The 18,081-nt window shown below is 41.6% G+C and overlaps 2 protein-coding genes across 3 annotated transcripts in view; both read left to right on the top strand.

The window, feature by feature from the left end:
• Positions 1–11,560, top strand: part of IQCH (IQ motif containing H) — a 72,609-nt gene extending 61,049 nt beyond the window's left edge. Inside the window, exons 17-21 of the mRNA XM_074837144.1 lie at positions 754–921; positions 4,479–4,604; positions 6,046–6,107; positions 8,927–9,035; positions 10,378–11,560. Coding sequence (XP_074693245.1) covers positions 754–921; positions 4,479–4,604; positions 6,046–6,107; positions 8,927–9,035; positions 10,378–10,479 — 567 coding nt within the window. The 3' untranslated portion in view covers positions 10,480–11,560. The remainder of the gene's footprint in view (positions 1–753; positions 922–4,478; positions 4,605–6,045; positions 6,108–8,926; positions 9,036–10,377) is intronic.
• Positions 11,561–14,767: 3,207 nt separating this feature from the next.
• Positions 14,768–17,762, top strand: C12H15orf61 (chromosome 12 C15orf61 homolog). Of its 2 annotated transcripts, XM_074837542.1 has the most exons (3): positions 14,768–15,295; positions 17,045–17,200; positions 17,285–17,762. In XM_074837542.1, exons 1-2 carry the CDS (start codon positions 14,962–14,964, stop codon positions 17,170–17,172), a joined length of 462 nt encoding a protein of 153 aa, XP_074693643.1. In that variant the 5' UTR covers positions 14,768–14,961; the 3' UTR covers positions 17,173–17,200; positions 17,285–17,762. The 2 variants fall into 2 exon arrangements, with proteins under 2 accessions (XP_074693643.1, XP_074693642.1); XM_074837541.1 differs by having other exon boundaries at positions 14,770–15,295; positions 17,045–17,762.
• Positions 17,763–18,081: the final 319 nt, after the last annotated feature.

Genomic DNA, 18,081 nt, shown 5'->3' with positions numbered 1-18,081 from the left:
TTTATATGAGGCTTTTCTCCTTGCCTGCAAGTATGTCCTGCGCATGGGACACCTTCCACTGGCAGCCTGACCATCTCCGATTTCTTGTGCAGTTCTGCGAGTATAAATCTGAGTTAGCAGCACAGAGCAGCCGGGTGAGTGGAAGCAGAACCGTGCTGCAAGTCGTACAGTTTCCTGCATGCTGAAGTACCCAGTGTTTGATAAAGCCGGGCACTGCAGCGGGAACGGGCTTTGCTCTACCCCTGTGATGACTGATACGTATCTTTACACAGAGATTTCACACTTCCCTACTCCTTTTACTCAGTTTAGCTTTGCTTTCTGGAACTTCCCTTTTTCTATCTCAAAATACCTATTTGTAACTCAAGGCTGACTCTATTTAACACTAATTATTTATTCTTCAGCTGAAAAATCCAGGTGTGATATTTAGTTTTTGGATAATTACCTATTTAATGCAATACAGGCTTTACAGCTGTTGAGCTCATCTATCTACTTTTTTGAATTGTTGCTAAAATCTGGGTAATACAGGTAACTGTTTTGTCCTTAGCCTTTTGGTTTTCTCTCAAAAGTTATTTTTGAAGTTCCTGTTTGGAAGTGGTTTATCGCTGCCAGTGATGCACCAGCACAAGGAAACCTTAAGTTTGCATGCCAACATGCACAAAAATAAAGGCATAGATGTTCCTTTACATGATGGCTGAGTTTCACCCTTCTTGTTCTTTTTTTAAATTTTAATGCACCTGTTTGTGTTTTGATTAGGTATGGGCAACAGACCTTGACCTTTGCTATAGTGACCAGCTGGCCTTGACTCAGCTCATGTTGTACGTGACAGATGGAAATCTGGATTGTCGCTCTAACCACTTTGAAGTATCTCTTGGTTCAAAGAAAATGAAAAACCAACATATTCAGCATGAGGAGACAAAAAGTGTAAGCAGTGATTTGTTTACAAATAAAATTATTACTGATACTACTGAAAAGATAAAATCTGTCCTAGATCACTGTTCTAGAGGAGGTGAATCTGCTCCTTTCTGATTTTAAACCGATAATTTTAGCTTTTACAAGGTTAATAAAGTAAATGGGATACCATCAAGTTAGAAATTAAATGAAGGGTTCTGGATGCTTATGGGTACCTAATTAGTCATCCTTTGTACTCAGTAATATAGATTTGCGGTAGTAAATAACTTCTAAATATTTCAGGTAGTTTTCAAGTTGTAAAAAATGTGGTAATTTATATATTGCAAGAAAAAGGAAGGAAGCGAAAGCCCTGCCCTGCCTCTATGAGTAACTTAAAAGCAGTCAAGAAGAAATCTGAGCCTTCAGCTCACAAGGTCTGATTTAGCACTGAAGTTCTACCCCAGCTTCATGCTTTTATGCAGAAAACTGAGGGTCAGACGATCAGGACTACATCTGCAGAAGGACCTGGACACCTAAATCCCTCCCAGCTCTCCCTTGAGTTAAACCCAAATGTTGGTTCTCAGAACCTTCACTCAGTTCTGCATCCATCCAACTGCTCGCTCTCTCCGGACCAGAGTTACAAACCCCAAGGGGGAGCAGCTCCCGTTTGCAGCCCCAAGCAGGAGGACAGCCGAGCCCTGAAGTCCCCCTGCTCCATCTTTCACAGAATCACAGAATCATCTGGGTTGGAAAAGACCTTGAAGATCATCCAGTCCAACCATTAACCTCACACTGACCGTTCTCAACTCCACCAGATCCCTCAGCGCTGGGTCAACCCGACTCTTAAACCCCTCCAGGGATGGGGACTCCACCCCCGCCCTGGGCAGCCCATTCCAACGCCCAACAACCCCTTCTGGAAAGAAATACTTCCTAAGAGCCAGTCTGACCCTGCCCTGGCGCAGCTTGAGGCCATTCTCGCTTGTTCCTTGGTTCAAGAGACTCATCCCCCCCTCTCTGCACCCTCCTTTCAGGGAGTTGTAGAGGGCGATGAGGTCTCTCCTCAGCCTCCTCTTCTCCAGACTAAACCCCCCCAGTTCCCTCAGCCGCTCCCCATCAGACCTGTGCTCCAGACCCTGCACCAGCTTCGTTGCCCTTCTCTGGACACGCTCGAGTCATTCAATGGCCTTTTTGTAGTGAGGGGCCCAAAACTGGACACAGTAATTGAGGTGCGGCCTCACCAGTGCCGAGTACAGGGGTAAGATCCCTTCCCTGTCCCTGCTGAGCACGCTATTGCTAATACAAGCCAAGATACCATTGGCCTTCTTGGCCACCTGGGCTTTCTGTTTTCTGCTGCCGGGTCAGATTCATCCACGCTCGGTGCCACGTGCTGTGAATTCAGGTGTGCGTGGCTCTGCGTGGGTACCGCGCACAAAGCCAAGGGGCTTAGGCCTGTGGGTTGAGGTGCTGAAATGAGGAGCGCTGCAGCACTTGCTTCTCAGGGATCTCACATTTCATCTCTGCAAAAACCCTTCAGACTGTGTCCATAACAGTGCCTGCCAGGGATGGCATTTTAAATAAGATGATATTTGTGTATTGCTTTGAAACCCTTATAAACACACTGCGAGAGACGCATGGTTAACATGTTACCCGTTTATAATGCTGATTTGTTATATTAGATCACTCTCGGTGCAGGATTTACTACGGCTCTGAACCTTGAGACTGCCCCTCTAAAAAGGGAAGAAAGCCCTTCAGAAAAGGCAGAGAATAAGAAATGTATGTATACGTATATATACACATACAGATAGAAAACAGATGCTGTTTTACACATTTTGACAGAAGATTCACAGCTCCCTTTTTTTCATACAAAGAGGAGGAATGTAGCACCATTCCAAAAATGTCATGGAACTATAATTTAGAGGTTAATGAGCTCTTGATCTATTGTTCTTGTCAAGCAACCACTTTTAGTTGGAGAGAAGTAAATTAGATATGATTAGTCCCAGTAGTACAAGTTTTAGAAATGAAAAGTAATCAAGTAGCAACTTTTTTTAATTAAAATTCTGTCAGAATTAACATAAATTGTCACTATATCCTTTATTTTTCTACTTTCTGTATCTCTGGGGTTTTTATCTCCTTAAGAGTTAACTACAAAAATGCACTCGCTCAGGAAAATATCTTTAGAAAAAGAAACAAACAAACCGAGAGACAAATGTTTTTTTACAGCACATGATCTGTAATGAATGATTAAGTAAAACACTTTGTGTAAAATTATGATGTTAATAATGATTCTGTCCCTTTTAATTTATTATATATTCTCAATCCTGGTAGGTTTGATTTTGATAAAATGGAGCAGCAACTGAGTTTGTGTGATGATTTTATTTTTAGAAATCCTTCTTTGAAAGAACAAATTTCCTAGATACTGCTGCTACTGTAATTATGTACAAAACCAATCACTCATTATAGTTAGGATACATTATCTTCTAGACAGATGAGGCTAAATAAGCAACACATTAATAATTCATACTGCAGTTCATTATGCATGTGTATGCATGCTTTGTAGCTGAAATAAGCACCTCATCAACCTGATGCCAACCCTTAAACAATAGTTCTGTGTTATTGCAGCCACATTCAAGTTTACGCTTGTTAAACTGCTACTTGGATTATTTTATCAAGCATTCATTTATTTGTGGTCCCCTACTGCAGAGAAGAGATTTTGGAAGCTCCTTTTTTAAGTTAATGACTTGAGCAATGGGTGTTATTAATTCTCAGAATATTATAAACATGATTAATTTTCAGGCAGAGATGTATTATATAAGGATTTCAACTACGTCAACTTAAATGAGTCAATGTCAAAACAAGTATCATTTTAGAAAAAATACTGTAAATTACATGCTTCAATGTGCAGTATCCGCACTCTGAATGAACAGTCCGGTATTAAAAATAACATCCCAGGCGAGCCTTGGTTTAGGAAAACATCTCTGTTCAGTTCTACTCAATGCCACATCTCTAATCTTTTGTGCTAAGCAAAACTCAAATGCAGTACTGACGTTTATCCATAGCATGAACTCCACTGGTACCAGCCGTATAGCTCCTTGGAGTCACTTTGCCTAGTCTCCTCAAGGACTTGCTGGAAAAATTATACACACTAATGCTGTAGGAGAATGCTCAGTCTTGGAGAAACCCAATTTAAAAAACTACCGATTATCTGCTTGGGAATTTCTGCTGTCGGGAAGAGTTGACTCTAGAACAACGTACGTTACCACAGGGCAGGGTGGATTCAGAGCATCCACTCAGAATGATGTCACAGGGCTCAGTTACCAATGAAGCTGTGAAAATATCAAAATGTGGGTCATAAAGAATGGTTCTGTAGACCTGATCTACAATATGAGGTTTTACGTACAGTGCGAGGTGAGGATTTAATTTTGCTTCATGGAAATGTCTACGTTCAGTAGACATTGTGATGAACAGGAATTCCTCCAAATGGAGTCTTACTCTATGCTGAGTTCACTGAAAAAAAGCCACTTAAAAAGGAAATTGTTGATTTCTGATATAAACTGGTATGAAAATAAAGAATCCTGAGTCGTTTTCTCTAGGCTTCTCCAATAAGCAACCGGTGTGCAGTAGCAAGCAGTCAACTGAGGCACTCCAGCCTTTCCATGATCTACTATAATGTTCTCCTCCAGATGTGTAAAGCTCATGGTGTTGGATTTGACCTCCAGGTACGAATGGGAAAGATCAGAAAACGTGATATTCACTCTGCATAATTTTTGTATGTAAATTCTAATATGGTGAAACCACTTAGCACAATGTAAAGTTTAAGTGTTCTGTTTAGCATAATACAGTGTTTAAGCGTTCTGTTAAAAACACAGCAAGGTGCTGCTCAACAGTTTTGTTGACTCGGTATAAATCAGAATTAATTTTATTTTAAACTGCTTTCATGATGCTAATTAATGACCTCTGAATTGCATAAAGGTTTTTGGTAGTTTCTGGTACAAATTAGTCTAGTACTCTGAGACTTACCTGCCAGCTTACTTTAGCTGGGGTGTAAGTCTTGAAGAACTGCAGTGCTGAGATATCTCCCTGATTTGGCTTAAGCCTGGACGCAGTGAAGGCTGAAGAGTATTACAACGTGCTTATGTTACACACCAGGGAGCGAGACGGCATCTCTCTCGGAGATTACGGAGGGAATGCTGTCCTGGCAGGTTTGTTCGCATGGCTCTGCGGGCAAAAAGGACTGTGGCTGTCAGCCAGGAGCTGGGCTTGGGCTTAGGACCATGCTAGCACCGAGTTTTCATGAGAGCGCTGGGCCATCACATGGCCCTTTCCCCACCTCTGTACTCAGAAGATACACCTTCAGAGGCCAAGAGGGCGGGCAGCAGTGGAGAACAGCAAGAGGAATGATGAAATGAAAGTGCAGTCTCTGCTAGGGAAGGAAGAGCTTAAGGCTTATGAACAGAACTGTAAAAGAATGAAATGCGAAAGAGTTTAGAAGATGTTACATGAGACAGAAGAGCAGATAGAGATTTCAGATCCTAGGGCACAGGGCTGTGCTGGGAAATGCAGTTTTAGGGGTTTTCTCAGTAAAACCCCTCCCAGGGATGGCACCTGCTCCAGCAACATGCGGTAACTGTTGCTTAGAGCCTCTAAAAACCAAACTGTGAGTTTTGCTGCTGACCAAACTGTTGCCAGTATCAAGCCCCTGATAAAGCAGAGCAGAAGTTAAGGAAAGTTCGTGTCCGGTGTATATCTAAGGTGAAGTATAAGTTTTAAGAACAGGAAAACATAAACATAGTTTCAGTGTCTTTCAATTTCAGTGTGTGTAAGGCTTTTAGGGGTTAACCTCTCTCTTGATAAAAATAACTGTGTAAAAATTATAACAATAATTTTTAAGATACTTATGACTGTCTCTTACTGCTTTGGAACAAGAATATTTGCTATTGAATAGACTCTGCCATATGTATTCTCTTTACATAAAGTTAATGTATTCTCTACAAAGTTAATGAAATAATCTACTTACACTGAGCAATAATCCATTACACACAATTCAAACCCAGCCTTTCTTAGAGATGGTTATGTACTTACTGTCCCTGTAGAATACCATTATTATAATTATCACTATTTTAGGAATAATGAAAGCAACTTTGTCTTTTTATTTGACAGGAAAAAGAGGGAACAGTGTTTATATTGTATGAAGATCAGAAGCGCTACAGATTGGGAATGATGTAAGTCCACACTGACAGTTCCCTAGCCTGATGCACAGTTGGGAACATGCTTGATCTGAGAGAGCGACGCCGCGGCGTGCGCTGGCTTGGGCTCGGACAAAGGTCTGTGAGGAAAGGAACCATCTGACCACCACACACTCGAGTTCCCTGACTCTCACCTACTGTTCAGAAAAGTATAATGGCTTCTTGTAGGATTGGCCTTTTGAAAAGTTTTAGGGAGGCTTTAAGCGTTTTAGTAATAAAGAAAGAAAAGTACAGGAATCTGCTTAGATCAAAGCCTGGCTGCATTGCAGGCTAAAGACCTGCTGCAATTAGCTTTACAGGAGCTGGATTCACTGTCAATAGCAATCTCGCTGTGAGAGCACACGGATTAGCACGGGCTTACTTTTACAGGCAACGTTATTAAAAACCTAACTATACAAGATGCAAAGGAGGTTGAAGTTTAATGCCTTTTTATATTGTTCGTCACAAAGGGATCAACAGCAGTCAGGCAACAGCAGGTCTGACAGTTCAGTAATTCTTTAGACATATGAACCTCTCCTAAGAAGTCTAAGAAAGCCGAATCTGCACAAATCTACTATACACTGATTGAAAACCTCTCCTCAGAGAGAATTTATGTAAAGTTTACTGCCAAAATAGGACGTAATGAGTGAAGGGCTGAAACGGTCTGTGCTCAGCCTGTTCTGCATTCCTTTGATGCTGGAGCTATTTCATTAACGACCTGGATAAGAGAACAGCTTCCTCGAGTGCCGGATGTGACCGCAAGTATTTTGAAGGGCAGGAATAGAATTCAAAATGATCTCAACAAATTGAAAAAACAATCTGAAAAATAGAATTACATTCAGTTGCACCAGGTGCAAGAAATTACACTTAGATAGCAGTAGTGAGTATGAGGAACAACTAGCTTTGCAGAAGAGGAGCTGTGAGTTACGGTGGTTTACAAACTGCCCGCAAGTCACGATGTCATGATCTTGTGGGAAAAGGTGAACTATAACCCAGGAGACATTGGCAGTAATCCTTCCGTTCTACTCTGAGGGAGGCAATGAACATGTTTCGGGTTCAGAAAGCCTGGCTTCCAAGGTATGGCTAACAGGGGCGGGGGGAGGCGGCTGAAGTGAGATCTGCTAACAGTCTTCAAACACATGAAAAGCTTCTGCAGGATGGAAAAATACGATTTCCATGTCTTTGGTGGTAGGACAAGAACAAACGAACTTAACTTGCAGTAAGGAAGATTCATGTTTAGCATAAGAAAAATTTCTGATAGGAAGGGAAGAACTAATTAGATTGTTCAGTGCGGTTGTCATTGACAGTGTTTAGTAACAGATTAGACAAACCTCTGTCAGGATGATAGAAGTAGCATTGATCCTGCCCCAGCACAGGGCATGGACTAAATGAATCCTAAAGATTGTTTCTAGGGCTGTGATTCTTTCAGCCGGGACTGAGCTACTGGCAGTACACAAGTGAGCCAGGTTTGTTTAAAGCTTAGCTTATTCCTATGCTATACTGCACTCACCTGCAGTCACAATGCAGGCAGCTTACATGATTGAGCTGTGAGATAAATTTGAAAGAAAATCATTACACAAGAACTTGTAAAATATCTACAGGAGCCATTTAAAAAGTGATTTAGGCATCTGAAAGTGTTCCAGAAGCTGCTAAACTCTCCTAACTGATGCTGAAAGGCAGCTCTTGCTTTCCCTGACCCCAGCTGCGGAGTCCCGCTCCCTCCTGACCCTCCTTTTGCGCTGTCGCTGGTACTTTTACCCCTCTCTGGGATTCAGCTCAGTAACTCAGCAGAAAGCTTTTACTGGATTGGTTTTCTGAGAGGCTAAGAGAGAATCAGTCCACAGAGGGGGTATATAGTGAGCATGAGGGCTGTGCAAGATAGACGGGGAGGAACTGGAGAGAGAAGGACCTGCCATTTCCAGAGTCAGTGACTCTTGGATTGCCTTGTCCCCGTTGGGGTGATTTCACTGTTAGCCATGTACTTTGGAAACTGGAGTCCTTACGTCAGAGATACTGCATCCTACCTACATTCTTGCTAACTCCTGTGAAACAATGCATCAGTATTGCTCCCCTGGTAAGAAACGTAAAAATACCTCTTGGATCACCAGCTTGAATTGGCCGTTATTAATATATTACCAGAATACTCTCAAATACATTTGCCATACATTCTGATCCCAGATTTGTCTTCCATCAGATTTTCAGTGCAATTTCATTATCTTAATTTGGAAATATTTTCAAGAATATAAACGTTTGAGCTTATAAAATTGCTGAAATACTTGAAACATCTCTGTGAATTATTATCCATTTTACTACATTGGAGATGTATCGTCAGCTCGCCAGTAAATGAGATACATTCCTCCTCAGCGTAATATCCTGTTCCGTAAGATTGTATGCTCTGAGAAACCAAAGCCTCAAAAGCTACAATCTAAGAAATGCTGATACTGCTGAAATTTCTCTTTCAGGTGTCTTTCACAAATTATAAGCAGAAGCAACAGTTCTTCTGAACTAATCTAGGTGTTTAAAGTGTTCTACTGTCTCAGTCCTAACTCAACAGTGGCCTTTTCCTTGGAGTAGCTGAAACCTTACTGCTTACTTCTGCTAAGTTGATTAATAAAAATTATTTATTACACAAATCCTTTCTGTTGACAAGTTAAAATGGAGCCTCATCTTTCATATCTCCCTGAAGATTGCCACCTTGTGAGATTGAAAATGCTCATTAAATTCCATCACCAGACAGGCACAAATGAGAGGGCGATTGTTTTTAAGCATGTGAAGGGAATCATTGGTAAACTCATTTGTTTGGATATCATTAACAGAACAATCGGAGAGGATCTCCAGGGGGTCCTCATGACCTTTGCTCGCAATCTCTTCATCATCCATCAAGAAATATCAGCACCTAATATGCAAGGCGAGACCAATTTTAAGGTGAGGTGTTAATTAACTAACGATCCTGGTTAATTTCTGTACAAGGGCTGAAAATACCTCATGCTGTATCATAAACAAGTGCTAAACCATTCCTTTTTTTATTGTTAGCGGTATTTTACAGTGTCTAGGTCAATATAGTAAGTCTCCCAATGAACCTGTTAGTTAAATTTAAGTCTGAAACTTTTTCTTTGAAAAGAGACATACTTTAGCGTGAAATTATTTGTAATGTAATGCTCCTGACTGTCCTTTGTAAGAGCAAAGGAGCTATTGGCACTGCCTCAGACAGTTCTGTCACAATTGTCTGATTTATTTTAAAGGGACACCATCAAGGGAGGAATCTTAAATTAGAAACAAACTTCTAAGTTTATAATAGCTCCTTAGATTATTAACACTGATTTCTTTTAAGCAGGCAGCCACTGAGTACTTAATCCATTAGTTCACATCTTTCACCTCGCCATCAATTTCACAAGTCAATTTTGTTCCCAATTTTCTCTGCTCTTTGAATCTGCCGGCAGCGCCCATCCCCGCGCGCCGGAGGATGCTCTGGGGTGGCGCGGGGGGAGGCAGGACGAATGCTGGGCTTCGTCCCCCAGGAGCACCCACCTTTACTCAGAAGCTCCTTCGTGACGACCTTGCTGGCAAAAGGAGACAGTAAAGCAATAATGAATACGACCCCGTGCCCCGAAACAAGCGCTCATTACAGTGCTGCCTTTTGATTCCAGAGAATAGCTAAACTTTCCAGAGGGAGTTCTCTTGCTAAACTACATCACCTTTAACTTTCTAAAAAGTTTCGCAGATCCTGTCTGTAAGCGTTTTGCAGAAAGGTGAAGGGGAGCCCTGCGTTACAGATAGGTATCTTAAATCACATAACATAATTGATACCAGATTCTTGCCAGTGTTAACGCTGACTGTATGTTCCTCTGACAAGCAGAGTGTGAAAGGATAGTTTTAGAGAAGATATAATTAAATTTCAACATTACAGAATAGAGAACCAAAAACCCACCCCTTTTTTCAATATAAGGGAGTCAAAAGCAACCATTGAAGAAAAATATAAAAGGGAACTCTTCTTCATAGTGAGTTAACAATGATTTACATATGTAAAATAGAACACCTGTTAGTTAATTAGAAGTACAAATTGCAACGAATTGTAATTTTTATTTACTTGAGATTTGTACATATTTACTAATAATTGCCCCAACGTAACAGTAAATTTAATTGGTGCATCATGTCCTGTGAAACTCTGGTTACCTTTTCAAGGCAAGTACTACCAGCTGTGCAGTTTGGCTGCTGGATTTCATTATAATGCCCATTAAATAACTGGTATTCCTTGAATTTGTTACAGATGGCAATTCAAGATATTGAAGCAATTCTAGGAATTACAGCAGAAAACAGACTGAAATTGGAAGAAGAGCAACCTTCGAAAGCAGATGCTCTGAAAGAATAGTTAACGGAAAATGTTTAAGTGCCTTATTCTTTATGCTTCTGGAAATGCTTTCTCATCTGTAAGAACAGGTTTGGTTTCCCTTCTGCATTGGTATGTGAAGTAATATTAACCAAAACAGTACATTTCCATGATTTCTGAGTGCGGTGTTTAGAAGAATATCCCTTCTTTCACGAAAGTGAACTGTTGAAAAGCAGAGGATCGTGATAGATGCCCCTGATGTTCATACTGTCGTTCCTGAGTACAGTATCGGTTTAAAAGAATCTTATCAATGGGGTCACGCTGTCTTTGTCGCTAAATCAGACTAGGAGATCAAACTTCTTTGAAAAGAGTCCCATAACCCTAAACTCCCTTTCAAACCTCTTGTCTTCCAAAATACAGGTTTCTGACATGAAAGTGTATAAATAAATACACTGAAACGCCATCTTATCAGTAAGACCAGCAACCCAGACTCCTCTTCAGAACTGGTTGTCCATATTGTTAACATTCCACTATTTCTTTTGTTATCTACAGATTTTTGGAGCAGTTGGTTTAATTTTCAAATTATCAAAAATAAGAGAAATAGCACTAGTTCAACAACAGATTCTGAAAGCACCATTAGAATTATACTTGTACTGTGATTCCCAGTATACCGTGACTTTTGCAGATCTATCTGTCTATCAGATAGATTCTGTATTTCAGGTACTGGGACTTTTCTGGTCACAATTGCTGTGCACTGTTATGTTGAAAGACGACAGTTCCATTTGTAAATCCATTAAATCTTTAATATCCCAACAGACAACACATTCTAAATTTTACTAAAGAAGAGTGCATCTTCTCCACTACTTTTGTCCCAAGCATGGCAAGTATCTAAGAGATTACTTCCCAAAAAGTTCAGGCAAAACCAGTTTTTAAGATGAATAATGAATGTGACCAAGCAGTTGCAGCAGATCAGTACCCACCCAGTTCCTTTGATCTGTTATAGCTTCATATATTATCTTTTGCGTTAGCCTTTTTCTCTTCTACTTTGGTCACAGAAGTAATTAATTGGAAGTGAGAATGTTTGCATAAATGCTAATCCCTGTTTCAAATAAAACCCTAAAAGAATATTTTTGTTTAATTGATTTAGTTTTGTTCCTTTCTTACATGTAATCTCAATATGGTCTTGGTTTTGGATATACCAGAGCCCACAGAGATTTTTCCTAACATGAAATTTAGCCAGTGAATGACCTTCCTGGAAGTCCTTATTCTTTATGGTTAGAGATGAAAGTAAGAGAGGAATTTTTGGCTGTGGTAGGTACAACAAGGATCTCTCACTTGACAAGAAATAATATGCCAAAGAGCGCAGTATAACTGCTCATTAGTTCTTCCAACAAGAGAACATATATTTGTTCTCTGTTCTACTTTGAGGGGCTGCAGAACAGTATGTTGTTCTGACTTTTTCTTCACGACATTTATAACGCTGGATTTCTCACCTCGCTTCATACCCAAGCTGTATAACATCCCTGTTTGGTCGGTAGAAGCAATATCCTGGGGGAGAAGGAGGCATAGGAGAGCATGGCAGTACCACCCTAGGAGTCAGCTAGTTTCTTAAGGGTTAAGTAAAATTAAGCCTTGATCCAAGCCAGAACAACATAAGGTCTGAGAGGCTCATTAGTTCACTGGCACTTAATAGACTGCAGTGTCCTAGGAGTAAATGAAACCTGCACTTCCTTATGTCTTTGTTCTATTCTGACAAAAGAAAACTGTACCTGTTTTTGCAGGAAAATGACCTGAAAGTTCCCATGGTGAGAGAGATTTCTCAGTATGTGCAAAGTGTGAAATGTATTTTGAGGAAAAAAAGTTTTTAATTACTAGTAACACTTCTGAGCGTTGAGCTGATAGAAGGATTGAAACTGCTTTACAGTCTCTCACATTGAACTCCCATGCTGCTGGTGCCAAAAATGTATTTTTTTAGCAGTACAGCAGATATAAAATCATAATCTTTTTTTAAAAAAAAAGGTCAGAAATATAGTCATTATTCTCCTGTTCACACAACTGGATTATCTATTGCCACTCACTAAAGGAGTAATAGAGCTCTCGAACTGTAGCTTGAATTTCAGAACATGACCTAGGCTGGGAAGAAGACAGAGGAAGTGCAAATGGAAAGATAAAAGGTGGCCCGAACTGCCAAAGGATTCTGCAGCTAAGGACAGCAAAATCCCAAGCTGCTTCCCCAGCCACAAGGTGTGGAGGAACACTTGTGGAAGGCGATGAGGGGCAAGGGGGTTTGCATCCTCTGCAGAGATGCAGACAATTAAAATAAAGGTTTCATGCTTCTGCTGGGCCAGAGCTGCAAATGAAGATGTGCATTCAGCTGCAGCGTTTGCCTGGGCTTTGTTTTTGCAAGAATTGACAAACTGTAACACATGGGCTACCCATTTCAGGTCATTCTCCTGAGAGAACATCACCTGGAGTTGATACTAGAAACTGGGTCTCCCTTTTTAGATAGCTGGGTTTAGAGCCCTAAAAAAAAAAAAAAAAAAAAAAAGGCATTCAGGCCAGGTTTCCACTTTTAGAATGATAACTCTGAGTACTAAGCAAAAAAGCAGCTCATCAGCACAACCGCTTCCAGATGTCTTCGGAAATAAAGTATCCACCCCACCCATTTCCTGAAAGATCTGATGCCTTATTCAAACAGACAGTTCAGAAGAATTTACTAGCTTCTGTTTGGGTTAAGGTAACAAATCCCTGGAATTTAAAGACTAACCTGGTCCTCAGCGTTTCACAGTGATTACCAAACATCACCTCCCTTTTAACAAATCACCCATCATAGATCTGAGCTGCTCCCTCTTATGGTATCCGGATCCTCTGTACTTCATTTTAGACTACAGATTTTGTTACAGCAATCAGGCACTGAAGATTAGGAACTACAATCACTGACAACCATCGTGAATCTAATTTAATATATCATCCTGACTGAAGAATGGTTAGACTGGTTTTCAGCTTCATCACAAAGATGTGCATTTCAGGAGACTGGATGCAAAAATGATCAGACTATACCAGAATCCAGTCAACACAGAGATCAGAACTGTGCAACCAAGTATTATTAACAGAAGACATTTGGAAGAATGCTTCATAACGCTTCCAGCCTCATCTTTAGGATGTTTGATTGTGATTCTTGCATACTTTAGAAGCACGCAATGTTTTGCTACGCTTTTGTAAATACAGATGCTACTTCATTCCATTTGTAGCACGTTGTGCAAGTGGAGGTGCATCTACATTCCCTTAACCAGTGTGAGGTTACGCTTCCAGAGGCTGAAGGATTTTTCCCTGCTTGCACTTTTAATAGGAGTAATGCAAAGTTAATAGCAAAATACCTTGAAATAAATACTTATAAAAATCAAAGTCATTCTCATATGTTCACTTTATCAGCAGTATCTTTATAGGATTTTGAATATCACTCTTAAGGTGTAATACCTTAGTTCAGCCCTTCACTATAGTGAGGAACAGAATGAGATTCCAACTTTTCTATCTTGTCGTTGGTACCACTGTGAGAGAGAAAACCACTAATAAAGATATTAAAGCTAACTATATGCTCTATTAATTATAGGAAGGTGAACTTGAGTCAAATTTATTACTATGATTAATAATTACTGGTTCTACACACATGTAGTACACTACCGTAAATAAACAGGGTATGTTGTTGGGTAGTAATTGATTAATTAGCACATTCATACTATATAGCTCAATGGTTTAAAGATTGCTGAGTTTGAGATACTGCGTGTAGTTATTAAAAGGAAAAATCTGTTCCCATTTCTCAGTTTACTCTTCTGTACAGCCTTTTTTCTCTAATAGAATGTTCAGTGGTTCAAACCCTTAGCTTTTATTTAGAAAAATCATATCATGGAATATTAGCTATGATTTTAAAATATTTCTCCTCGAAGGGGTCTAACACGTTCAAAGAACTATTTTAAACCCGGTATCACTGTCAGATTTCACCCCGTAAAACCAACGCAGTTTAACACATTTTTTCCTGAGCGCACTTTAACCCGTCAGAGGCTGCAGCTGGGAGATGCGCCAGCAACACACCGAGCGCTCCCGTCACGCTGTAAACAAAACCCTTTTTAAAAACGGAACTGCCCGATTCTCTGTGATATTCTCGCTCGCTGTAACGAGCGCTTGCGTCCGCCCCTCTCCCGCTCTGCGCCGGGCAGGACGACCCAACTCCCCGCGCCTCAGCCGGCTCCCGCCTCGCCCCCTCAGCGCGGAGAGCCCCGGCCTTGCGCCCGGCGGCCCCTGCGCGGCCCCTCCCCTCAGGGAGCCGCCGGGCCGCCCCGCTCCCGCTCGCGCCCACAGCCCCGCCCCGCTCCTTCCAGGGCCGGGGTCCGCTTCGGCCCCCACAGGCCTGACCCCGCCGCCGCCGCCACCGCCCCTTCCCGCCCTCCGGCGCAGGCGCCGCGGTGGCGCAGGCGCGGGGGCCGGAGCCGTTGGTGCGGAGGGGGGGGGCCGCGGTGGCCCCGCGGGATGCGGGCGCTGAGGCGGCTGCATGAGGCGGCCCTGGGGCTGCTGCTGTGGCGGGGGGCAGCGTCCGCGTCCCGCCCCGCCGCCTCGGAGGTGCTGAGCCAGCACCTGCGGCAGCGCGGCCTGCCCCACTGGACCTCGTACTGCGTCAAGTACAGCGCGGTGCGCAACGACCAGTTCGGCCTCTCCCACTTCAACTGGCGGGTGAACGGCGCCAACTACCACATCCTGCGCACCGGCTGCTTCCCCTTCATCAAGTACCACTGCTCCCGCGCCGCCCCGCAGGACCTGGCGCTACAGAACGCCGCCTTCACCGCTCTCAAGGTCCTCAACGCTGGTGAGTCGTGTCCCGGGACGGCTCCGCGGCCTCCCCTCAGCTTACCTGACCGGCCGTGAGGTGGGCGACCGGCGCTCCCCTCGGCTCCTGTGTCCTCCGGCGGGAGGGGAGAGGGGCTTGAGGCGGGAGAAAGGAGAGGGGTTGAGGCGGGAGGAGTGAGGGGCTTGAGGCGGGCGGGCTGCGCCCCTCAACCCCGCTCCGTTCCCCCTCAGGTGAGGGAATCCGTTTTGAGGCGCCTCGGCGGTGTAAGAAAAGCGGATGGGAAAATGCCCGAGCGTTCAGCGTGGGTGGGAACGCGGGGCTGTAAATCGATGTTCTCGGGGGTTTTTACCGAGTTGGTGTTTCTCGGTCCAGTTGTGAGAGAGAAAAATTAAACCGCCTTAAAGCAAACGCGCGAGCGCTTGTTGTTTAACCGCCTAACATCGGTTGGTATGGATCATTTTCCACCCAGAAACCTATGTTCTGTTGCCGTGGATGAAATTCAGTCCTCTGAGCACAGACACGAGCGCGAGATGAAGCGAAACGGTTTGTTTCCTAGAAAGCGCCTGGGCTAGTTTTTTGCATCTTACATACAGGCAGTGTCTAATGTAGTGGAGGACTTGGACCACGCTTGATCCTAAAGTGCTGCTGCAATATATAAATGCTTATAAATAAATATACTCTATCAGTACCTTATATAAAAATGGATATAGATAACTTTTGAAATACATAATAATTCAAAACTTAATATACAGATACAACGCTTATCTAAATGGTGACAGTCACATTAACTAATTTCACCAGTTTCTTCTTTTCATATTTCATTTTAAAAAATAAATCTTACTGGTTTGCAAGTCTTCAGTGACTTTACAAAACCTGTCTGCTAGTCTTCATTTTTTGATCTTTCTAACTGACATAGTGAGAAAATGTAATCACAGAGATTGATTTATTAATAATAACTTTAAACCTGAATTTATTTTTCCCTCCACAGTCAGACCTTTCATCTGCCCCATCTTTCTCGCAGCTACCCTGCATGTTTCCCATTTAAATGATGGGCAAGGGTGACTAAAAAGTCAAGTCATCTCTCTAGCTTAAGCACTTGGATAACTTAAAGCATGTTAAACTTGGTTAAACTAAATTCAGGGCCTAATCCATCTCCATTTTTTTCCCCTATATTAAGTAAAATATTGTTGTCTGTAATAGATGGGTGACTCGGTAGTGCTAAAAATGATGATGCTCTTTATATATACACCTTTCTACTCATTCCAGCTTTCGTAGAGCTGGTAGTCTTGACTACTGATCAAATTTTCCCAAGAGCAGCTTCACGCTGATCTCTGAAGTCGCTGCCTATTTTCCTTCCTCTTTCTAGTCAGATACACAGACAAACTCTGAGCTGATAACTCCAAGGGAGTTTGTTTTTTAGTGTTTGGATATATATGTTTTTTTCTTTAATAGGTAGAAATCAGGCTGTATACGTGCCCATGTTTCACTTCTTTCATACTGCTGTCCTCCCATCTTCTTTTTCTGTTCATTCCTGCTGCTTTTTTAAGCTGCTTTCTGATTCTTGTGCACTTGATACACAAGAAGGGTACTGTGTACTGATAGCTGCTTGTAAGCATTTCATAAAGGCAAAATATTAATAAGGCAGCTTTTACAGGAATGCTTTTCCTGTAATTTCATTTTGGAGTCATTATTCTTTACTATTAATAGGCGGTTTTAATTTTCCTGGCTTGCTGTCTTTGTATGTAACGTGTTTTTGTCTTTTCTTAGGCATCCCAACTTTACTATATGGAATTGGCTCCTGGTTCTTTGTCAGTGTCACAGAGACTGTTCATACAAGTCATGGCCCAGTTACTATTTATTTTCTAAATAAAGAAGATGAAGGCGCAATGTACTGAAATCATGCCCTCGAGTACCTGTCATTTGGTGGGTTTCTGTGTTACAGCTGCTACAAATATCTACTCCTTTTGACTAAAAAGAACTGAAGGCAACTTTTTTTTTTTTTTACAGTGCATTATTTTACTTAACATGCTGTCTTCAGGAAGCTTTACGGACTTTTTGGTCATAAGAGATTTATTTTTCCAGAGGTCAGTAAAGTTGAAAAAGTAGAAGCCTTGGGAGAAGAATTATTATTTGTAAGGGTATTAGAATTTATGGAAGTCAGTGACTAGTACTGCTGAACAAACTTGTGATAATTTAAAGAGATACATCTACCAATTTAGAGAACTGAATTGTAGCATGTGGGCAAGGAAACTGTGAATACACTAGACATTTTCAGAATGTCTCTGGAAAGATGAAGCTGCCTAGGTTTAGACTGACTAAACGTTTCATAATGCATTAATTGTCATAGTTGCAAGCACGTTGGAATGATCCATGGCACTGTCTATTCACAGCTGCCTGGAAGACTCTGGAAAAATACCACCCTAAGTTAAAAATGGCTGTATCGCATTTCTTCAAATGATATTTAAATAAAATATCTAAAATAATGTCTCATGCTTGTATCTTTTGCAATTCTTGAACTCCAGATATCTGCATTATTTTTTTTTCTTTTGGTTGCTTTATAGGTAAGTAACAAAACCTAAGCAATGTACAAGATTGTCCCCTGAGCTAATTTACAAATTGCTGATATTTTTAATTAATACGGGAGAGTGAGGAGAATACCACCCTCATTTTTTTGATGAAAAATAACTGATTTCTCCAGCTGTAACTGAGCACAGCTGTAACAGGCACATATAATGATGGAATGGCAAATTCAGTTGGAAACCTGGGCAAAGAAAAAGCTTTTAGGGAGTTATTTGGATAGTGGA

This window comes from Strix aluco, chromosome 12 (genome assembly GCF_031877795.1).
Source record: "Strix aluco isolate bStrAlu1 chromosome 12, bStrAlu1.hap1, whole genome shotgun sequence".
Taxonomy (NCBI): domain Eukaryota; kingdom Metazoa; phylum Chordata; class Aves; order Strigiformes; family Strigidae; genus Strix; species Strix aluco.
This window is presented reverse-complemented; position numbering and strand designations above follow the sequence as displayed.